Below are 22,858 nucleotides of genomic sequence, written 5' to 3'. Positions count from 1 at the left end.
TGCGAAAAAGTATGAAGGAATTGTTCAAAATTCACCAAAATTTCACCACAGTGTCTTAAAGCCTTAAAAGTATTGCACACCAAATTTGGAAGCTTTAACCCTTAAAATAACGGAACCGGAGCCGTTTTTATATTTAACCCCTTTACAGTCCCTGGAATCTGCTTTGCTGAGACCCAACCAAGCCCAAAGGGGAATACGATACCAAATGATGCCTTCAGAAAGACTTTTCTATGTATCAGAGCTCCACACACATGCAGCTGCATGTCATGCTGTTCTCAAAAACAAGTGCGCCATACCGGCGCGAAAATGAGGCTCTGACTATGATTAGGGAAAGCCCCTATAGAATAAAGTGTCTAAAACAGTGCCTGCCGATATTATTTTACAAAATACCCAGATTAAATGATTCCTCAAGGCTAAATATGTGTAAATATGATCGATTTAGCCCAGAAAATGTCTACAGTCTTAATAAGCCCTTGTGAAGCCCTTATTTACTGTCTGAATAAAAATGGCTTACCGGATCCCATAGGGAAAATGACAGCTTCCAGCATTACATCGTCTTGTTAGAATGTGTCATACCTCAAGCAGCAAAAGACTGCTCACTGTTCCCCCAACTGAAGTTAATTCCTCTCAACAGTCCTGTGTGGAACAGCCATGGATTTTAGTAACGGTTGCTAAAATCATTTTCCTCTTACAAACAGAAATCTTCATCTCTTTTCTGTTTCAGAGTAAATAGTACATACCAGCACTATTTTAAAATAACAAACTCTTGATTGAATAATAAAAACTACAGTTAAACACTAAAAAACTCTAAGCCATCTCCGTGGAGATGTTGCCTGTACAACGGCAAAGAGAATGACTGGGGTAGGCGGAGCCTAGGAGGGATCATGTGACCAGCTTTGCTGGGCTCTTTGCCATTTCCTGTTGGGGAAGAGAATATCCCACAAGTAAGGATGACGCCGTGGACCGGACACACCTATGTTGGAGAAATAATGTTATATAATTCTGCACATAGTGCAGAATTATATAACATTATATTAGCCAAACTTTGTAAATCATAATATTCCCTTTTTATTTTGTAAAAATACCGCTGTTTTACAGACCCGCTCTCTGTACTCTGCTGAGTGGGTCTGTTGATTTTACTGAGCGCATCGGGCCAGCTGTATAGTCACAGCCCGGCCTGACCGCGCCATTAGACACAGTGCAGCTCGCTCCTGCTGTCGGACAGAGCGGGAGCGAGCTGCACTGTCTAATGGCGCGGTCGGGCCGGGCTGTGACTATACAGCTGGCCCGATGCGCTCAGTAAAATCAACAGACCCGCTCAGCAGAGTACAGAGAGCGGGTCTGTAAAACAGCGGTATTTTTACAAAATAAAAAAGGGAATATTATGATTTACAAAGTTTGGCTAATATAATGTTATATAATTCTGCACTATGTGCAGAATTATACAACATTATTTTTAAGGTTTACTGACCCTTTAAGCTATCAGGATTAGGGCAGCATCAATGTATGGGAGGCGCAGTGAGAATTATGTCCCACAAGTTTCCATTGCTCTAAAGCTCTACTGAAGAGACTGATTAGGACTACGGCTACACCCTAGAACAAAGCAGCACAATCTTGCACTACTTTAAAAATAATAAACTCTTGATTAAAGAATCTATACTAAAACCTCACTTTACCACTTCCTATCACTAACGTAGGCAAAGAGAATGACTGGAGTGGGAGGGAAGGGAGGAGCTATTTAACAGCTCTGCTGTGGTGCTCTTTGCCGCCTCCTGCTGACCAGAAGGTGAATATCCCATTAGTAATTAAGATGATCCGTGGACTCATTGTGTCGTAAAAAAGAAATAATCTTAAAAACAGGGGAACTTTAATTCATTAAACTTTACAATGATGCTTATTTTAAAAAAAAATACTTACTAAAGCATTACGGTAAACCGACTGCCGATCCACCGCCCGCATCTCCTACAGTATTGAGCAGGTTGATAACCCCTTTGGCGTCCAGCTGGTCGAGGCACGATTGGAGGAAGCCGGATTCAGCATCAATATGCTAACTACAGTAGGAGATGCGGGCGGAGGTCTGTTTTCCATAACGCAATGGTAAGTTTTTTTTTGTGTTTTTTTTTAATTAAAATTCCTTAAACTTTACAATCACTTTAAAAGGACATAATCATCAACAAGCTTATTTTAAATAGATAGTATAACAGCTATCTTAGTATAGAAATAGTTACAACCTTAAACATAGAAAAACAAACAGATACGCTTCTGTCAACTGCTGAAGGTAAAAGAAATCCGACAGTTACTGGTGCATTCTGTGCGCTAGCAGAAGAGTTATCGTTACCTTTCCAGGAATGAAACAGCAGAGATTGGAGTCAACATATTTCATAAATGTCATGTTTAGCAGGGAGAGTCTGGTCTCTACTGCAGCTAGGATATCAGCATGGCGTGCCAACGAGTGATTCCTCCTCTCCGATTCCCGCCTGCAGCAGAAAATCAAAATGATTCAGTCAGCAGCAGAAAGCGATTCAATTATTTAATTAATAAAAAACGCCACAAAATATTAAGGGACATTGTACACTAGATTTTTTTTTTTTGCATAAATGTTTTGTAGATGATTCATTTATATAGCCCATCTGGGAGTGTTTTTGTAACAATGTATAGTTTACTATTTTTTAATAACATTGTGATGATTTTTAGACTCCTAACCAAGCCTAAAAAGTATCAGATGTAGACCCAGGTCTACAGATTGCTGCTGCTATTGTTTGTGTAAGTCTTTTCGCCTACAGAGAAGGGGGAAAGAGTGTCTGCCATTCCTGCTTTCTCAGCCCTTTGTAGTGGGTGACCCAGCCTAACCCCATCAACAGTGCTGAACTGGAAGATGCTAAGAAAGTTTTTGAAAGATTTTATACTGGATTTTTAGATCAGTATCTGTGCATATTCTTCTTTATAGTAGTGTCTATTACATGCAGTTATATGAAAATTGGTGTACATTGTCCCTTTAAGCTGAAAAAGAAAGAACAGCAATTTATTCCTATGGGAACATTAGGGCTGTAGGGTCCCCTTAGAGCCCTTGAATTTGTTTGCAAGGATTTCTAGACTTAGATCCATTTTATTTAAAGGGACAGTCTACACCAGAATTTTTATGGTTTTAAAAGATAGATAATCCCTTTATTACCCATTTCCCAGTTTTGCATAACCCACACAGTTATAATAATATACTTTTAACCTCTGTGATTATCTTGTATCTAAGCCTCTGCAAACTGCCCCTTTTTTCAGTTCTTTTGACAGACTTGCAGTCTAGCCAATCAGTGCCTGCTCCCAGATTACTTCACGTGCACGAGCACTGTGTTATCTATATGAAATATGTGAACTAACACCCTCTAGTGGTGAAAAACTTTTAAAATGCAATCTGAAAGAGGTGGGCTTCAAGGTCTAAGAAATTAGCATATGAACCTCCTAGGTTAAGCTTTCATCTAAGAATACCAAGAGAACAAAGCAAAATTGGTGATAAAAGTAAATTGGAAAATTGTTTAAAATTACATGCCCTATCTGAAAGTTTATTTTGGCCTAGACTGTCCCTTTAATGTATTTACCAGGACTTTATTACAGATGCACCTTTATAAAATGACTAGAATGCAGCATTGTGTTTTTACTACTCATGTCTTTACCGCTGCAAGGCCATGTTTATACACCACAGAGCAGGAGCCAAACTGAAAACAGGTACAAATATTGACACAAAACAGTTAATGCATATCCACAAACTATTAATCTTAGGCAAGAACAATGTAGAAAGGTCAAAATGAACTGCAGCTAGTTAGCAGAATTAAACGGATTGATCACTGGGATGTTCCATTTAGACTTTGAATCCGTTTAATATGAACTACAAGCTTCCCAGGAAAAGGAACAATTTACAGCTTTATCACACAGTTTCCTTAGCAATCTGGTTATACAGACATGCAAGTTAAATGATGAGATACAATCCGAAGACTTATCAGATAAGAGTGCTTTAAACTAGGGGTGTCCAAACTTTATATAGAGGGCCGGTCACTAATGACAGGATAGGATGAAGGTCACATCACATCTTACTCACACGTATGCTAAAGGACCAGTCAACATATTAGATTTGCATAATCAACAAATGCAAGATAACAAGACAATGCAATCGCACTTAGTCTGAACATCAAATGACTAGTAGTTTTTTTTATAACAAATTTCAAAGTTATGTATATTTCCACTCCCCTTGTACCATGTGATAGCAATCAGCCAATCACAAATGCATATACGTATAGTCTGAATTCTTGCACATGCTCAGTAGGATCTGGTGACTCAAAAATTGTAAATATAAAAGACTGCACATTTTTTGTAATGGAAGTAAATTGGAAAGTTGTTTAAAATTAGATGCTGCATCTGAATCATGAAAATTTAATTTAACCTGAGTGTCCCTTAAGGATAAAGCCTCAGGTGATCACTATGGTAAAGGTCATCACTTGCCACAACTAGGCACTTAGACAGAGAAGAGTTGCCTCTTTAAATGAGGAAATTATACCCCTGCCATAAACAGGTGACTGCATTTACTGTATAGAGGTAGTGCCCCCAAAAGTAGGCCCATCTCAAAGACAGCACACAATATTCCTTACATAAAAAGGGGTAATAACACGTTACACGTTGCTAACAGTGATCACCTGATAGGCATATGCATATGAAACAACCATGGGGGGGGGGGGGTTGCCCTTGTACCACCCCCACAATGAACAGTCTGAGAAGACTCATTTAAAGGATGTGAGCCTCATAACTGACACAGGCCTAACAACATTGGTCCTATTTCAGGGGTTTTAGAAACGTACCTTCATCACAGAACTAAATCATTAATAACTATCAAATAACTAGAATCAGGATACCGCAAATCAAAATTAAGTTGTTTAATATTAAATGGTTTCATTGGAGAAGTTGTGCCACCTGCAAAACTGTGGTATGGATTCTAACTGGTTATAATGAAGAAAAATGGTTTCTGCATGATCACATTTTGCTATGAGGCATGCCTGAAAATGGAACATAAATCTCAAACTAAATGATAAAAGCGACAGTCTAGTCAAAATTAAAATAAATTCATGATTCAGATAGGGCATGTAATTTCAAACAACTTTCCAATTTACTTTTATCTTCAAATTTTCTTTGTTCTCTTGGTATTCTTTGTTGAAAGCTAAACCTAAGGTAGGCGCATACTCATTTCTAAGCCATTGAAGGCCGCCTCTTATCAAAGGGCATTTTGACAGTTTTTACTGCTACAGGGTGTTAGTTCATGTGTGCCATATAGATAACATTTTGCTCACGCACGTTGAGTTACCTTGGAGTCAGCACTGATTAGCTAAATGCAAGTCTGTCAAAAGAACTGAAATAAGGGCAGTCTGCAGAGGCTTAGATACAAGGTAATCACAGAGGTAAAAAGTATATTAATATAACAATGTTGGTTATGCAAAACTGGGGAATGGGTAATAAAGGCATTATCTATTTTTTTAAACAATAAACATTCTGGTGTAGACTGTCCCTTTAACTCTCTCTAATGTCAGGGCTTACAGGTCCTTGCTTCTTTAAAGGGACACTGAACCCAATTTTTTTCTTTCATGATTCAGATAGAGCATGCAAGAGCATGCAATTTTAAGCATTTTACTAATTTTATCACATTTTCTTAATTCTCTTGGTATCTTTATTTGAAAAGCAAGAATGTAAGTTTAGATGCCGACCCATTTTTGGTGAACAAACTGGGTTGCCCTTGCTGGCTCCTTACCTTAGATGCGTTCTTTTTCAAATAAAGATAGCAAGAGAACGAAGAAAAACGTATAATAGGAGTAAGTTAGAAAGTTGCTTAGAATTGCATGCTCTGAGTCATGAAAAAAAAAAATGGGTTCAGTGTTCCTTTAAGCTTGTTAAAATTGTAGTTATCAAAATAAACGTAACAGAATACATTTTGTAACATTCTTTTAAGGATAGGTTTGATACATTAAAGGGATAGGAAAGTCAAAATTAACCTTGCATGATTCAAATAGAGCATGCCATTTTAAGACACTTTTAAATTCACTTCTATTTTCAAACGTGCTTCGTTCTCTAAGTATCCCTTGTTAAAAAAATGAATACACACATATCATGCACTGGTGGGAGCTGCTGCTAGTTGGTGTCTGCACACATTTGTCTCTTGTGATTGGCTAAATAGATATTTTCAGCTTCCTGTCAGTAGTGCAGTGCTGTTCCTTCAGCAATGGATAACAATGAAGAACATTTAATAGAATTAAATTGGAAAGTTGTATGTTCTATCTGAATCATAAAAGAAAACATAATTTATGCTTACCTGATAAATGTATTTCTCTTGTGGTGTATCCAGTCAACGGATCATCCATTACTTGTGGGATATTCTCATTCCCAACAGGAAGTTGCAAGAGGATCACCCACAGCAGAGCTGTTATATAGCTCCTCCCCTAACTGCCATATCCAGTCATTCGACCAAAAACAAGCAGAGAAAGGAGAAACCATAGGGTGCAGTGGTGACCAGTAGTTTAAATTTAAAAAATTACCTGCCTTAAAATGACAGGGCGGGCCGTGGACTGGATACATCACAAGAGAAATAAATTTATCAGGTAAGCATAAATTATGTTTTCTCTTGTAAGGTGTATCCAGTCCACGGATCATCCATTACTTGTGGGATACCAATACCAAAGCTAAAGTACACGGATGAAGGGAGGGACAAGGCAGGTACTTAAACGGAAGGTACCACTGCCTGTAAAACCTCTCTCCCAAAAATAGCCTCCGAAGAAGCAAAAGTATCAAATTTGTAGAATTTTGAAAAAGTATGAAGCGAAGACCAAGTCGCCGCCTTGCAAATCTGTTCAACAGAAGCCTCATTTTTAAAGGCCCAAGTGGAAGCCACAGCTCTAGTAGAATGAGTTGTAATCCTTTCAGGAGGCTGCTGGCCAGCAGTCTCATAGGCTAAGCGGATTATGCTTCTTAGCCAAAAAGAAAGAGAGGTTGCCGAAGCCTTTTGACCTCTCCTCTGTCCAGAGTAGACAACAAACAAAGCAGATGTTTAACGAAAATCTTTAGTAGCTTGTAAGTAAAACTTTAAAGCACGAACCACGTCCAGATTGTGTAATAGACGTTCCTTCTTTGAAGAAGGATTAGGACACAAGGATGGAACAAGAATCTCTTGATTGATATTCTTGATAGATACCACCTTAGGTAAAAACCCAGGTTTGGTACGCAGGACTACCTTATCCGTATGGAAGATCAGATAAGGAGAATCACATTGTAAAGCAGATAACTCGGAGACTCTACGAGCCGAGGAAATAGCTACCAAAAAAAGAACTTTCCAAGATAAAAGTTTGATATCTATGGAATGAAGAGATTCAAACGAAACTCCTTGAAGAACCTTAAGAACCAGATTTAAGCTCCATGGCGGAGCAACAGGTTTAAACACAGGCTTGATCCTAACTAAAGCCTGACAAAATGCCTGAACGTCTGGAACATCTGCCATACGTTTGTGCAAAAGAATAGACAGTGCAGAAATCTGTCCCTTTAAAGAACTAGCTGACACTCCTTTTTCCAAACCTTCTTGGAGAAAGAATATCCTGGGAATCCTGACCTTAATCCATGAGTAACCCCTTGGATTCACACCAATAAAGATATTGACGCCATATCTTATGGTAAATTTTCCTGATGACAGGCTTTCGTGCCTGTATTAAGGTATCAATGACTGACTCGGAGAAGCCACGCTTTGATAAAATCAAGCGTTCAATCTCCAGGCAGTCAGTCTCAGAGAAATTAGATTTGGATGATTGAAAGGACCTTGTAGTAGAAGGTCTTGTCTTAACGGCAGAGTCCAAGGTGGAAAGGATGACATGTCCACTAGATCTGCATACCAGGTCCTGCGTGGCCACGCAGGCGCTATCAAAATCACCAATGCTCTCTCCTGCTTGATTTTGGCAATCAGTCGAGGGAGCAGAGGAAACGGTGGAAACACATAGGCCAGGTTGAAAGACCAAGGCGCTGCTAGAGCATCTATCAGCGTCGCCTCGGGATCCCTGGACCTGGATCCGTAACAAGGAAGCTTGGCGTTCTGGCCAGATGCCATGAGATCCAGTTCTGGTTTGCCCCAACGATGAATCAATTGAGCAAACACCTCCGGATGGAGTTCCCACTCCCCCGGATGAAAAGTCTGACGACTTAGAAAATCCGCCTCCCAGTTCTCTACACCTGGGATATGGATAGCTGATAGGTGGCAAGAGTGAATCTCTGCCCAGCAAATTATCTTTGAGACTTCTAACATCGCTAGGGAACTCCTTGTTGTCCGACTGAAATCTGATGAACCTCAGAGTTGCTGAGGCCAAGCCTGAAGAGCATTGAATATCGCTCTCAGATCCAGAATATTTATTGGAAGGAGTGTCTCCTCCTGAGTCCACGATCCCTGAGCCTTCAGGGAGTTCCAGACTGCACCCCAACCTAGAAGGCTGTCATCTGTCGTTACAATTGTCCAATCTGGCCTGCGAAAGGTAATACCTTTGGACAGATGGACCCGAGATAGCCACCAGAGAAGAGAATCCCTGGTCTCTTGATCCAGATTTAGTAGAGGGGACAAATCTGTGTAATTCCCATTCCACTGACTGAGCATGCATAGTTGCAGCGGTCTGAGATGTAGGCGTGCAAACGGCACTATGTCCATTGCCGCTACCATTAAGCTGATTACTTCCATGCACTGAGCCACCGAAGGGCGCGGAATGGAATGAAGAACACGGCAGGAATTTAGAAGCTTTGATAACCTGGACTCCGTCAGGTAAATTTTAATTTCCACAGAATCTATCAGAGTCCCTAGGAAGGAAACTCTTGTGAGTGGGGATAGAGAACTCTTTTCCTCGTTCACTTTCCACCCATGCGACCTCAGAAATGCCAGTACTATGTCCGTATGAGACTTGGCAACTTGGAAGTTTGACGCCTGTATCAGGATGTCGTCTAAATAAGGGGCCACTGCTATGCCCCGCGGCCTTAGGACCGCCAGAAGCGACCCCAGAACCTTCGTAAAAATTCTTGGGGCTGTAGCTAATCCAAAGGGAAGAGCTACAAACTGGTAATGCCTGTCTAGAAAGGCAAACTTGAGAAACCGATGATGATCTTTGTGTATCGGAATGTGAAGATAAGCATCCTTTAAATCCACTGTAGTCATATATTGACCCTCCTGGATCATAGGTAGGATGGTACGAATAGTTTCCATCTTGAATGATGGAACTCTGAGGAATTTGTTTAAGATCTTAAGATCCAAAATTGGTCTGAAGGTTCCCTCTTTTTTGGGAGCCACAAACAGATTTGAGTAAAATCCCTGTCCCTGTTCCTCCTTTGGAACTGGATGGATCACTCCCATAACTAGGAGGTCTTGTACACAATGTAAGAATGCCTCTCTCTTTATCTGGTTTGCAGATAATTGTGAAAGGTGAAATCTCCCTTTTGGGGGGGAAGCTTTGAAGTCCAGAAGATATCCCTGAGATATGATTTCCAACGCCCAGGGATCCTGGACATCTCTTGCCCACGCCTGGGCAAAGAGTGAAAGTCTGCCCCCTACTAGATCCGTTACCGGATAGGGGGCCGTTCCTTCATGCTGTCTTAGAGGCAGCAGCAGGCTTTTTGGACTGCTTACCTTTGTTCCAGGTCTGGTTAGGTCTCCAGACCGTCTTGAACTGAGCAAAAGTTCCCTCTTGTTTTGCATTAGAGGAAGTTGATGCCGCACCTGCCTTGAAGTTTCGAAAGGCACGAAAATTAGACTGTTTGGCCCTTGATTTGGACCTGTCCTGAGGAAGGGCATGACCTTTTCCTCCAGTGATATCAGCAATAATATCCTTCAAACCAGGCCCGAATAGGGTCTGCCCCTTGAAGGGAATGTTAAGCAGCTTAGACTTTGAAGGGAATTTTAAGCAGCTTAGACTTTGAAGTAACGTCAGCTGACCATGATTTAAGCCATAGCGCTCTGCGCGCATGGATAGCAAAACCAGAATTCTTAGCCGTTAGTTTAGTCAAATGAACAATGGCATCAGAAACAAAAGAATTGGCTAGCTTAAGTGCTCTAAGCTTGTCAAGTATGTCATCCAATGGAGTCGCTACATGTAAAGCCTCTTCCAAAGACTCAAACCAGAACGCCGCAGCAGCAGTGACAGGAGCAATGCATGCAAGGGGCTGTAGGATAAAACCTTGTTGAATAAACATTTTCTTAAGGTAACCCTCTAACTTTTTATCCATTGGATCTAAAAAAGCACAACTGTCCTCGACAGGGATAGTAGTACGCTTTGCTAGAGTAGAAACTGCTCCCTCCACCTTAGGGACTGTCTGCCATAAGTCCCGTGTGGTGGCGTCTATTGGAAACATTTTTCTAAAAATAGGAGGGGGAGAGAACGGCACACCTGGTCTATCCCATTCCTTATTAATAATTTCTGTAAACCTTTTAGGTATTGGAAAAACGTCAGTACACACCGGCACCGCGTAGTATTTATCCAGTCTACACAATTTCTCTGGCACTGCAATTGTATCACAGTCATTTAGAGCAGCTAAAACCTCCCTGAGCAACACGCGGAGGTGTTCAAGCTTAAATTTAAATGTAGAAATATCAGAATCAGGTTGCATCAGCTTCCCTGAGTCAGAAACATCACCCACAGACTGATGCTCTCCTTCCTCAGCTTCTGCATATTCTGAGGCAGTATCAGACATGATTCTTAAAGCGTCAGTATGCTCTGTATTTCGTCTAACCCCAGAGCTATCTCGCTTTCCTCTAAATTCAGGTAGTCTGGCTAATACCGCTGACAGTGTATTATCCATGACTGCCGCCATGTCTTGTAAAGTAAACGCTATGGGCGCCCTAGATGTACTTGGCGCCATTTGAGCGTGAGTCCCTTGAGCGTGAGTCAAAGGATCTGACACGTGGGGAGAGTTAGTCGGCATAACTTCCCCCTCGTCAGATTCCTCTGGTGATACATTTTTTAAAGACAGAATATGACCTTTATTGCTTAAAGTGAAATCAGTACATTTGGTACACATTCTAAGAGGGGGTTCCACCATGGCTTTTAAACATAATGAACAAGGAGTTTCCTCTATGTCAGATGTTTGTACAGACTAGCAATGAGACTAGCAAGCTTGGAAAACACTTTAAATCAAGTTAACAAGCAAATATAAAAAACGGTACTGTGCCTTTAAGAGAAACAAATTGTCAGAATTTGAAAAACAGTGAAAAAAGGCAGTAAATCAAACGAAATTTTTACAGTGTATGTAATAAGCTAACAGAGCATTGCACCCACTTGCAAATGGATGATTAACCTTAGTTCAAAAAAACGATAGACGTTTTTTAACAGTCACAACAAACTGCCACAGCTCTGCTGTGGCCCTACCTTCCCCAATAAACGACTTTGGAAAGCCTTTGAGCCCTTTAGAGATATCCTATAGCATTCAGGGGACTCCTGAGGGAAGCTGGATGTCTCAGTCTGTAATTTTACCTGCGCAAAAGCGCTAAATTAGGCCCCTCCCACTCATGCTACAACAGTGGAAAGCCTCAGGAAACTGTTTCTAGGCAAAATTTAAGCCAGCCATGTGGAAAAACTAGGCCCCAATAAAGTTTTATCACCAAAACATATATAAAAACGCTTAAACATGCAAGCAAACGTTTTATATTGCAATTTTATAAGAGTATTACCTCTGACAGTAAGCATGATACCAGTCGCTATTAAATCACTGTATCCAGGCTTACCTTACATTAATCCGGTATCAGCAGCATTTTCTAGCATTTACATTTCTATAAAAAAATTATAACTGCACATACCTCATAGCAGGATAACCTGCACACCATTCTCCCGCTGAAGTTACCTCTCTCCTCAGACATATGTGAGAACAGCAATGGATCTTAGTTACAACCTGCTAAGATCATAGAAAACGCAGGCAGATTCTTCTTCTATTTACTGCCTGGGATAAAACAGTACAACTCCGGTACCATTTAAAAATAAACTTTTGAATGAAGAAAAAAAACCCAACTATATTTCACCACTCTCTCTTACTACCTCCATGCTTGTTGAGAGTTGCAAGAGAATGACTGGATATGGCAGTTAGGGGAGGAGCTATATAACAGCTCTGCTGTGGGTGATCCTCTTGCAACTTCCTGTTGGGAATGAGAATATCCCACAAGTAATGGATGATCCGTGGACTGGATACACCTTACAAGAGAAAATGTTTGGGTTTACTATCTCTGTAAAACGCTAGGATTTACTTTCACTTTAAAAACACTAGGATTTACTATTGAAACAAATAGAGGGGACTTTCATTCATGAAGTATAAGATACTTCAAGTAGAAAGCTCCTTTAATAAGTGATTAAATCGATCACTGTGTTGACCTTGTACAGCAGCCCACAGCAAAAAAAAAATTTGGCTAAGAGGTGACGTTTTCACCTCTTAGCCAATAGCCGTGCGGTAAATCCGGCTTGGCGCTCATGGGAGTCGGATTTACCACATGGCTATTGGCTAAGATGTGAAAATGTCACCTCTTAGCCAAAAAAATTTTTTTGCCATGGGCTGCTGTACAAGGTAAACACAGCGATCGATTGAATCAAGTAAAGGAGCTTACTACATAAAGAATCTTTATACTTCATGAATGAATGTCCCCTTTATTTGTTTCAATAGTAAATCCTAGCATTTGTAAAACGCTAGGATTTACTTTCACTTTAAGTTTGGACAGGGATAGGACCATACATTACATTGTGAAAATGTGGAAACAAAATTGTGATTAATCTCACATTTCTTACATTCTTTTTGCATCCTTTACACTAGTGGTGTTCAACCTGCGGCCCAACACAAATTCGCAAACTTTCTTAAAAATTAAGAATAGACAATCAAATTGACAGCATCAGCAAAGTTCTACGCGTTTCAGCCCTTGGGCCTTTATCAAGATCCTGATAAAGGCCCAAGGGCTGAAACGCGTAGAACTTTGCTCACTGGAAAGATTGCTACTCTTTGATACTTTCATTTAAGTTTGATATAGTGCAGTAGGTTGGGTACTTTGAACTAAACAAAAGCGTGTGGAGTTCTATAAGTATAATTCCTAACCCATGATCTGATCACTATTCTTCTTATAAATTAACCGCTGTGAAATAAGACAGCGGAGACTCAACAAACAAACAAGCTACTTCTCTTCAACTTTACTCCGGAACCACTTGGAGGAAATTGACCACAGGGAGAAAACTCCCCACAACAAAACAGAGATTTCACTGTCATACAGACATCCAATACGGCGTATATGATACGCATACAAAGCCATCACAGACTACGGAGTTGATACTGAGAAGAGTGTCAGGACACGGACATCATACGGCAAAGAAAAATATAGTTGGAACTTTGACCTGCCTTTCTTTTGAGAGAACTACCGAGAAACAGAAACTGTTTCAAAAAACATAGTCAATACAGGACTGAACACTGAGAGTCCCGGTCCATTGAAATAGCGAATACACACAAATCTCTGCATATAAGGTAATATCAATGTAAATATCTAACACCTATATGCACGGTGACAATCGCTATTTTTCTTTAAAGTATACTACTCAAAACCTGTTCAAATTGCTTTTATTTATCTTGCTACATTGTTTTAAAACATAACGTTTCATTCTTATATACATTGTATATAATTTTCCATTTAGAATCGATGCCGGCATCCATCTTTATTTGTATTTTTAATTTTTATTAAAAAAATTTTTTATGAAACACATTGTTGATATGAATATCATTATATAAGAATAATATAAATCTTACAGAATACTTATCTCTACACCTTTTTAAGCTTTAATTTAGCGCTAACCCTAAACACATTTTTTCCATGAACTTTCTTTTGGTTAGTCAGGAGGTCTAATCACAAACACAGGGTTAAGCTTAAGGGTAGTCCGAGTGTAGTATCTTTAAATATAAACCCAAACTTTCATTGCAATAGAGTATATCACAGAAGTGAGCGTATAATAGCTTGAGGATAACATGGTTCGTGCGTTGTATTATTCATCATTATAATTTAGGACCTTGTAACATTAGTAGAAAAGATTAGTGTGGCCCTTTCTAACCAAAAGTTAAGACCTCTGTCACAATGAAATATGTAGCGAGAATAGCTCTAAGACCATTTGACACTGTAGTATATAACATTAACTCATTAAGCTAACTATTGCCTTCTGCTATTGTAAATATAAACACAGGGTCCAAGCCGCAAAATATTCACTGGTTCAATGTACCTCATTCTTGGCCCCATCAATGCCTAATAAGACCTCTCTTGGGTCTTTAGTAAATTTATTTATAAGCTGTATTGAGTTATATAGAAATAAAAGTTGAGAAAAAAAGTAGAGTTATTTTTTTCTAAGTGGTGTGAGTCATTGGAGCTTATAGCCTAAAAATTGAACTGACTAATAAAATTTCTAGTTTACATACTATTAGCACTTTATACCTTTTACAAATTGTTTTATAGTTGTCTTTGGGATATAGTGAGGAATGTGCGATCAAGCACAAGGCGCTATGTTTTTAGTTCTAATGTGGTAAAAATGTGATTGCCCCTCCAGCTGGTTCATAATATACAGTGCTATATGATATGGTGATGTCGCCATCTAGTGGGGAAGAGAGAATTAGCACATCCCTAAGCAGGGATTGAGATGTTTAACTGTTTAGGAATTATAATTACACAAACTATTTCTTTAATTTTATGGCAAGATGTGTCACTTTATTCAGTTATTTTTTAATTTCTGCCCTTCTGCAGCCCAGGCCGTAAGCCACAGTGTAGGGATCGGATATAGGTTGGACAACTATGCCTGAAATGTCTCTCGATATATAATCCCAGTACCCTTATAACATTACTATCAATTTTTGCTAGGAGTAATATATGTTAGTATTAACATGAAGCGGATGCTGTGAGCTACAATCTGATGACTCTTTCCATTGTTTTAACATGCACACTTTAAAACATTTACGCTAATTAAAGGATACTTCAAAATATAAGTGAGAAAACAACCCCCCCCCCACCTTTAAACACTATAGAACAGGGTGAAGCACAAACATAGAAGTTACAGATAGCCACTGAGCATGGTTGCTATATAAAGGAGAGTTCATTTGTGATTAGTCCCCAGGTTTTTTCTGCCAGTTATGTCCAGTCTTTAGACAGTTTAAAGATGCCCTTCTTTGTAGAATACGGGCAAAGCACGTATGCATGATGCCGTGTTTACCAAGAGGACTTTCAAGTTCTTCAGTGTCAAGAATACAGGTAATTCTTTGAGATATGTGGCACAGCAGGACTATGCAGTAAAGTGGACTTATATAGAGGAATATCTAAGATGTCCCGAGAAGTAGGCAGATTTTCTAGATTGGCTGGAGCTCTGGAGAGATGCGACTGTTCAGACACGCCCCCCCCCCCCCCATTTTAAAAAGACCCTCCGAACGGAACTGCGCATAATTACGATTATTATGAGAGGACTTTTTGCTTATCTATGGTGGCTGCTATCACGAAAATTATCATCAGCTATCGTTAGTGTATTTTATGTGTAGCCCAAGACAAATCTTCTTCCAATGTGGCCCAGGGAAGCCAGAAAATTGGACGCACCTGATTTAAACCATAAAAGGATTAATTTTTATTTTGGTTTTAATTAAGTTTAACGCAAAAACAAACAAACAATGAAATTAATATATGAGAGGGGAAACAGATAGTTATATCTGAGGGGGTGTAGGATGACCGATATGTAGTCAAAAAACACTTTCTCTTTCAAGAGGCAGCTTAGACTTAAATAAACCAGGAGGAAAAGCATCTGTTCATATGAAAAAATGCAGCTAGTGTCTGAATTTTTAGACAGCGTCTGAACCTGACAAAAATGGCCTAAAGTTGTTAAGAAGACCATGCAGCACATGAGAGGGATCAGCCTCTGGATGTCTGTTACAGATGCAAGCTGAATAAATCAAATATTTTTATTATTTGTATAGCGCCACAAAAATCCGCTCCACCGAATGCCAACAGAATGTAAGCCTCTGTGGCACAACAGAACGAGGGGAAGATTAAGCGCATCACCATGCAGCCACTGCTGGATAAGACATCAATTTACTTTAGGCAGACAAGAGCTACAAAAAGGACATGGAAACTTGAGGCACGTAATCCAACATGAAAGCAAGGTAACTACCCACAATGTAATCCTGTGTCCCATCTATGAGGAAGGTCTCTAAACTGCACTTTGTTATTCAGAATTAAAATGCATCCTGTTGGGATGGAAAAACCTAAATCATACAAAGTCTGTCAATACCTTGAACTCTGGGATACAGCAAGACCCTTGAAAGTCACACGTATACAAAATGAGCAGAACTCCAAAAGACAATAACATTCCCCAACAGAACAGGAGCCTGGGAGCCACTGGCTCCTAGAATTTTACCCCTGGCTCCTAACTTTTTGGGTTATTCTCCATATATCTATATACAAATCCAACTGTCTGGCTCCTAAAAAATATGCCTGGCTCCTAAATATTCTTATTGGCTTATTTTTGAACATATTCGTCAAGCACTGCTTTAGGGGGCAATTAAATACAGTAGAATTGCAAAAACAAATGCATAAAAGAAAGATAATGTAATACCACTTCCATGTATCCCTCTCCCTGTGACGCTATGAGCCAATCACAAAGTGCATATGTGTATATATTGTGAACTCTTGCACATGCTCAGCAGGAGCTGAGGCATCCTGCAACACCCTTTTTAAGGATCCGATGCAGAGAGAGCCACTCTGTGGCCCTTTCTGCATCGGCCATCGATGGTGCCGATCGTTGGTGGGAGCTGCTGCTGGAAGGCAGATGGGTGGCCCATTGATGGTTGCTTCATGTCCCTGTACTCCGCATGTGCCACATTTGCAATGTAAATTGTTTGTGAAGGATGAAGAGGGAGGTGGGAATTAAATGTTGGGCAAGGGATCTGGGAGGGGGAGGGAGAGAGATAGGGTATTGAGGGGGGGGGGGGGGCAGCCACACTACAAAAAAGTTTTACTTATAGAGAAAGGGAAAAAAAAAAAAAGCATTTTTTGGGGGGTACTGGCAGACAGCTAGGCATAAAACAAGTGTGGTGCGCAGCGGCATTTAGCGGCCTTCTAATTACCTAGAAGCAACCCAAAGCCATATAGGTCTGCTATTTCTGAACAAAGGGGATCCCAGAGAAGCATTTACAACCATTTGTGCCATAATTGCACAAGTTGCTTGTAAATAATTTCAGTGAGAAACTTAAAGTTTGTGAAAAAGTCAACAATTTTTTTTTTTTTTTTTTTATTTGATCACATTTGGCAGTGATATGGTGGCATGAAATATACCAAAATTGGCCTAGATCAATACTTTGGGTTGTCTACTAAAATATATACATGTCAAGGGATATTCAGGTATTCCTGAGATATAAGTGTTCCAATGTAACTATGGCTAATTTTGGAGAAAAAAAATGGTTTTGAAATAGCAAAGTACTACTTGTACTTACTGTCCTATAACTTGCAAAGAACATGTAAACATATTTCTAAACTCAGGACAACATTTAGAAACTATTTAGCATAGGCGTTCTTTTGGTGGTTGTAGATGTGTAACAGATTTTGGGGGTCAAAGTTAGAAAAAGTGCGTTTTAAAAAAAAAAAAAAAAAAATCATATTTTATATTTTTTTTATAGTAAATTATATGATATGATTAAAATAATGGTATCTATAGAAAGTCCATTTAATGGCAAGAAAAACGGTATATAATATGCGGGTACAGTAAATGAGTAAGAGGAAACACAAACTGCAAAAAATGTAAAAATAGCCCTGGTCCTTAAGGGTAAGAAAATTGAAAAATGGTCTGGTCACTAAGGGGTTAAAGTCTCTAGGAAGTGTTTGGTTTAAACTAGGTGTAATTAAGTCTTAATTCCCCACATTATTAAAGTGACGTTGTAGAGACTTGTTTATATCAGGGTAGATTCAACCGAGGGGAAAACAGACTAAAAACAATTGCTGCATTGTTTGTCAAGCAGAGGAAGGTTACGTAGCCTAAAGGATCATTCCTCAGTATACTGACAGTTGTAGCCAGCACTTACCTTGGCAGCTGTGCTTTGACCTGCTTCTGACACAGGTTATGGTACCTCTCCACTCGCAAGAAGCCCTGGTTGAGCATTCGTTGGCAAACTAAGTCCATACGCTTGCAAACCTACAGGACATGAGAGCAAAATGGTTAGGGGTTAAAGAAAAACATTTGTTTTTCTTACAGCAGAAAGTTCATGTATATTGATGACATCTAATTATAGGCAAATAGTTTCTATGCTTCCCTCTGTATTAAAAATCTAAACTTACACTCAAAGTCTCAGCTTCACACTTTTATACAAAATAAACAAACAGTAACAATACGCTGAGCCAGCATTGCAAGCATAAGTGTACAGAACACACAGGTTTACTAGATTCTACTTACTAGCACCACCATATACCAGTACTGCACAGAAACTAGCATGCACGTTTAGCTGGCTCAGAAATCTGCTCTAATGTGACATCTGAAGATTACTGGTGCACTGCTCTATACAAAGACAACTGCAGTATGCACTCAAGATCTCTCTTGTGGTGTGAGTTAAACCAGGGCTCGACAAAGCCAGGTGCTAGGGAGCCACTGGCTCTTAGAATATTACCCCTGGCTCCTAACTTTTTGTTCTCCTCTCCATCTATCTATATACAAATCCCAATATCTGGCTCCTAAAATTATGTCCAATTCCTAAATATTCTTACTGACTCCTACATTTAAAGAGATTTGTTGACAACTGTGTTGAACACATAGTTGAGGTACCACTCTGGAGCATCAGAGAGCTGCTAGCCTCAAGCAGAATATGAAAATGTTTAAAAAAAAAATGTATTAAATTAAACACAAACATATCCCCCCCCCCCCCCCAAAAAAAAAAAAAAAAAAATCACACTACATGTTTTACATTTGGGCCAACAGAAAAAACTATGATTATAGTGTTTTGGTGCATCAGGGCAGGACATGAAGATGATGTAGATGCTGAAAATACCCAGAACACCATAACAATTACATTTTCATCTAATCCATGGCTCCCAAAATATGTCTATGTTCTTAATATATCAATACTCATTTTAGGCCCCACTTTGTTTTATATACCCTTTATATACATATATATTTTTTATGGATTGTTATTTATAGGTTAAATGTATTTGCATATGTTATTACTTATTTTTATATATTTTTTTGAATATAACAACTTTTTTTATTGTAATTTGGCTGTGGCCTGTGTTATGTATGGGTCTATCAGATATTTGTATTATGCATGTATGCTTGTGTATATATATATATATATATATATATATATATATATATATATATATATATATATATATATATATATATATATATATATATATATATATACACATATACATATACATATATATATATATATATATATATATATACACAACAAAAAATCAATCACCTATGCCTGAATAAACCACTTGGTTGAAACCGATCCAGTAGTCTTCAATTTTTTGTTGTTCCTGTACATATGGCTAGCGAGCCCTGAGGACTGGATCTCACACCCATGGTACTATATCCTTGGCTAACTCAAAGAGGATTTTTTCACGCTTCTATTAACCCCTGGTCTGTTTACCTTTGCTATTTCACTAAAGCAGTCACACTCGTCCCAACGGAGAGAAACAGAAGCGCTCCCACCCGTAACTACCAATCGGGTATCTTTCCTGCACCTACGTCACCTACAGAGGAGGAGTCAGACGCGGCATCACCCGCGCTTCCTAAGGACGCTACACAGCACAGCTAACTGGACAACAGCACTTTCGAAGGGACAGAATAAACGGAGAGCAGCGCGGACTGCCGCGAGGACAAAGAGCGATTGCTGGTGAGTTGATACCGCATTCGCAAACACACAGTATCGAGTACTAGAGCTTTTGCTGGTGAGTTGATACCGCATTCGCTATAGCACCGTCTACAGTACTCACTTTGTTCAAAGATTGCTCACATTCAATCACTAGCAGACCTAACAGAGAGGGGAGAGGCTCAAATCACTAAGCAATATACAGCTTTGTCTAACAGCTATATATAAGGACTTCCACATAATCTACTTAGCCAAGTACCATTAAACAACCTAGGACTGTGCACATTTCCTGTTATATATATATATATATATATATATATGTCTATATATTGGCCTGATAGGCATCGTTGGTTGTAACATTTATATATCATTTTGTTTTTTAATATTAGACTATTTCCTTTGTTTAGAATGTTACTGGTCACATACGAAGGTTTATGTTTTTGTGTTTTTTAATCTGATGATATACCATCTCATTAATAGTCCTGGCTGCCTCAACGTATATACTTTGTATCTATCCATATACGTAGGGTGCCTCCATTACATATATGTGTGGCGCTTTTAGGACCAATGAACTGATTTTTAATGATGTGACTTATAAGTCGAGTCTTGTTTGTATATGTTCAAGGTTTTTATTTCATTTTTTAGCATTTATGATATTATATCATGTATAAGAATAATTAATGTTTAGTTAATAATTTGCAGTGTATTTAAATGCTGATTTTGTATCTTTGTATGTAGCTCACGTCACACACACACACACTCTATTGACTGGGCTATTGTGATTGGCCATCATTCGGCCACTCCTCACTGGCTTCCTCATTGGCCCCCAACAGGGGTGTGTGGGTCAGGTCAGCTTTTGATAGGCTTATTGTTATTATAAGTAGAGCAAGTTTTTATATAGGCATTATCAGCCTGATGAAACGACCCGTAGGTCGAGAAACGCGTTGTATGCTTCTTGTTTTTAACTCAACTCAATAAATACGAGTTTTTATATTATCACTTGCTCCACGCTCTCCTATTTCTGATTGGTCCGTTGACCCGCCATGCTATCTGTGACGTCTGGCTATTGGCTACTCCCGGAACAGCTCCTACCACTGACGCTGACTGTTTGTGGCTGCCGGGCTCCGTGATCCTACGTCCTAGCACTGGAGCGTTTGTCTGTCGGGCTACAGTAAGTCCCGTCCTGCTCTACTAGGCATCCATATATGCCGCTACTTTTGTGAGTATATTCACTTACGTGATGTCGCACTGTCTGATATCTCTACTAGCACGATACTGTCCCATGAGGCGCCTCTCTTTCTCTCTGTCCATACAGGTGCCTGTCTAAACCGCATTGTTCAAGAGTGCTGCCTGCTCCTCCGAGAAAGACACTGGGAATTATCACTATCTGAATGGTTCGGAACTTTGCGCACCTTACATAGAGACTCTATCCACTCTATCTTTTTTATGTTCTTAATATCATGTATTACACACACTACATATTTATACACACAAAAATATGGCAGTCAGTCACATGATTTCAGTAACATAAGTAGTATCTTATACTGCCATCTAATGGGTAACATTCTTTTTCTTATTTTCTATTCTCCAAAACAATATTGCTCTAACATAAGGGTCAGAGACCCGAAGTCTCAAACTCCCTTTCCTCTTCTGAAAGAAACAAATGGGAGAGACTAAAGACTGCAGGACTGTCCAACACAAAATCAGTATGTGGAGATTTTCTACTGACCCTGGGGCTATATGTGGCCCCCAGACACATTGAGCTTGAAACCCCTGTATTAAACAAACCAATCATACCATATTGCATACTTATTTTATAACATATGATACTGTATTACTGACAATCTAATTAGCAAGTTATTTACAGCCACCCAGTTTACATATTTAATTAATTTTCTGAAAGATCTTCGTTGCCAGAAAATGAAAATTGTTGCCAGAAAAAATCAGCAAGTAGTTTGCAAAAATATCAATTTGTAACAATGCTAAACCTGGATGCTAATGTAAAATCAGCCAAACTCTATCAATGTCATTATACAAGCTAATTATTCCACCCGAGTTAGTAGTTAGGGAAAGTTAAAAACTCATTAAAACTCAACAAATTATATCATGAATTTAAAAAACACTGTAGAACAATTACATGCTCTTATATGTAGACATGCAAGTGCGTGTGTATATGTGTACTGTATATATAAACACACACACATATATTTATTTTTTCTGTACGCAAGAAAGGCTTAAATTTTAAGTTTGACAGTATTCAATAGCGATCCAGTAATGTCCTCTTCAGCGGACTGATTCCTGTTACTGAGTAAGCTTCACTTGACACTCCTGACCCTGTTTAAAAAAATAATAAAAAAAAATGTTTTTTGCATTGCCTGCTGCGTGATCTGCCGATTACAATTCATTATAGGTCACGTACGAGCGGTAGGTGATCTGCTCATTACAGGTCACGTACGAGCGCTAGGTGACCTCCTCATTATAGGTCACGTACGAGCGCTAGGTGACCTCCTCATTATAGGTCACGTACGAGCGCTAGGTGATCTGCTCATTACAGGTCACGTACGAGCGCTAGGTGATCTGCTCATTACAATTCATTATAGGTCACGTACGAGATTTTTTTTTTTTTTAATTTAAATAAAATGCTTTTTGAGAGAAAAAACCCCCATCTAAAGATAGTTTTCTATTTAAGATACATTATAATCCAATGGTTATTTATACTGAAATGAGGTTTTTTTTTTTTTTTTTTTTTTTTTTTTTTTTTAATATGTAGCATGTGGCTGTATATGCATAGCTATAAATGCTTAAAGGGACACTGAACCCAATTATTTTCTTTTGTGATTCAGATAGAGCATGAAATTTTAAGCAACTTTCTAATTTTCCCCATTCTCTTGTTATCTTTATTTGAAATGCAAGAATGTAAAGTTTAGATGCTGGCCCATTTACAATACACTTGTTATTTATACAGCGTTTT

At 39.0% G+C, this 22,858-nt stretch overlaps 1 protein-coding gene across 1 annotated transcript in view; it reads right to left on the bottom strand.

Moving 5' to 3' along the window:
• FBXO28 (F-box protein 28) overlaps window positions 1-22,858 on the bottom strand; it is an 86,449-nt gene that overhangs the window by 53,731 nt on the left and 9,860 nt on the right. The window contains exons 2-3 of the mRNA XM_053712594.1: window positions 18,097-18,206; window positions 2,339-2,477 (exon numbers count right to left, since the gene is read on the bottom strand). Coding sequence (XP_053568569.1) covers window positions 2,339-2,477; window positions 18,097-18,206 — 249 coding nt within the window. The remainder of the gene's footprint in view (window positions 1-2,338; window positions 2,478-18,096; window positions 18,207-22,858) is intronic.

This window comes from Bombina bombina, chromosome 4 (genome assembly GCF_027579735.1).
Source record: "Bombina bombina isolate aBomBom1 chromosome 4, aBomBom1.pri, whole genome shotgun sequence".
Lineage (NCBI taxonomy): Eukaryota > Metazoa > Chordata > Amphibia > Anura > Bombinatoridae > Bombina > Bombina bombina.
This window is presented reverse-complemented; position numbering and strand designations above follow the sequence as displayed.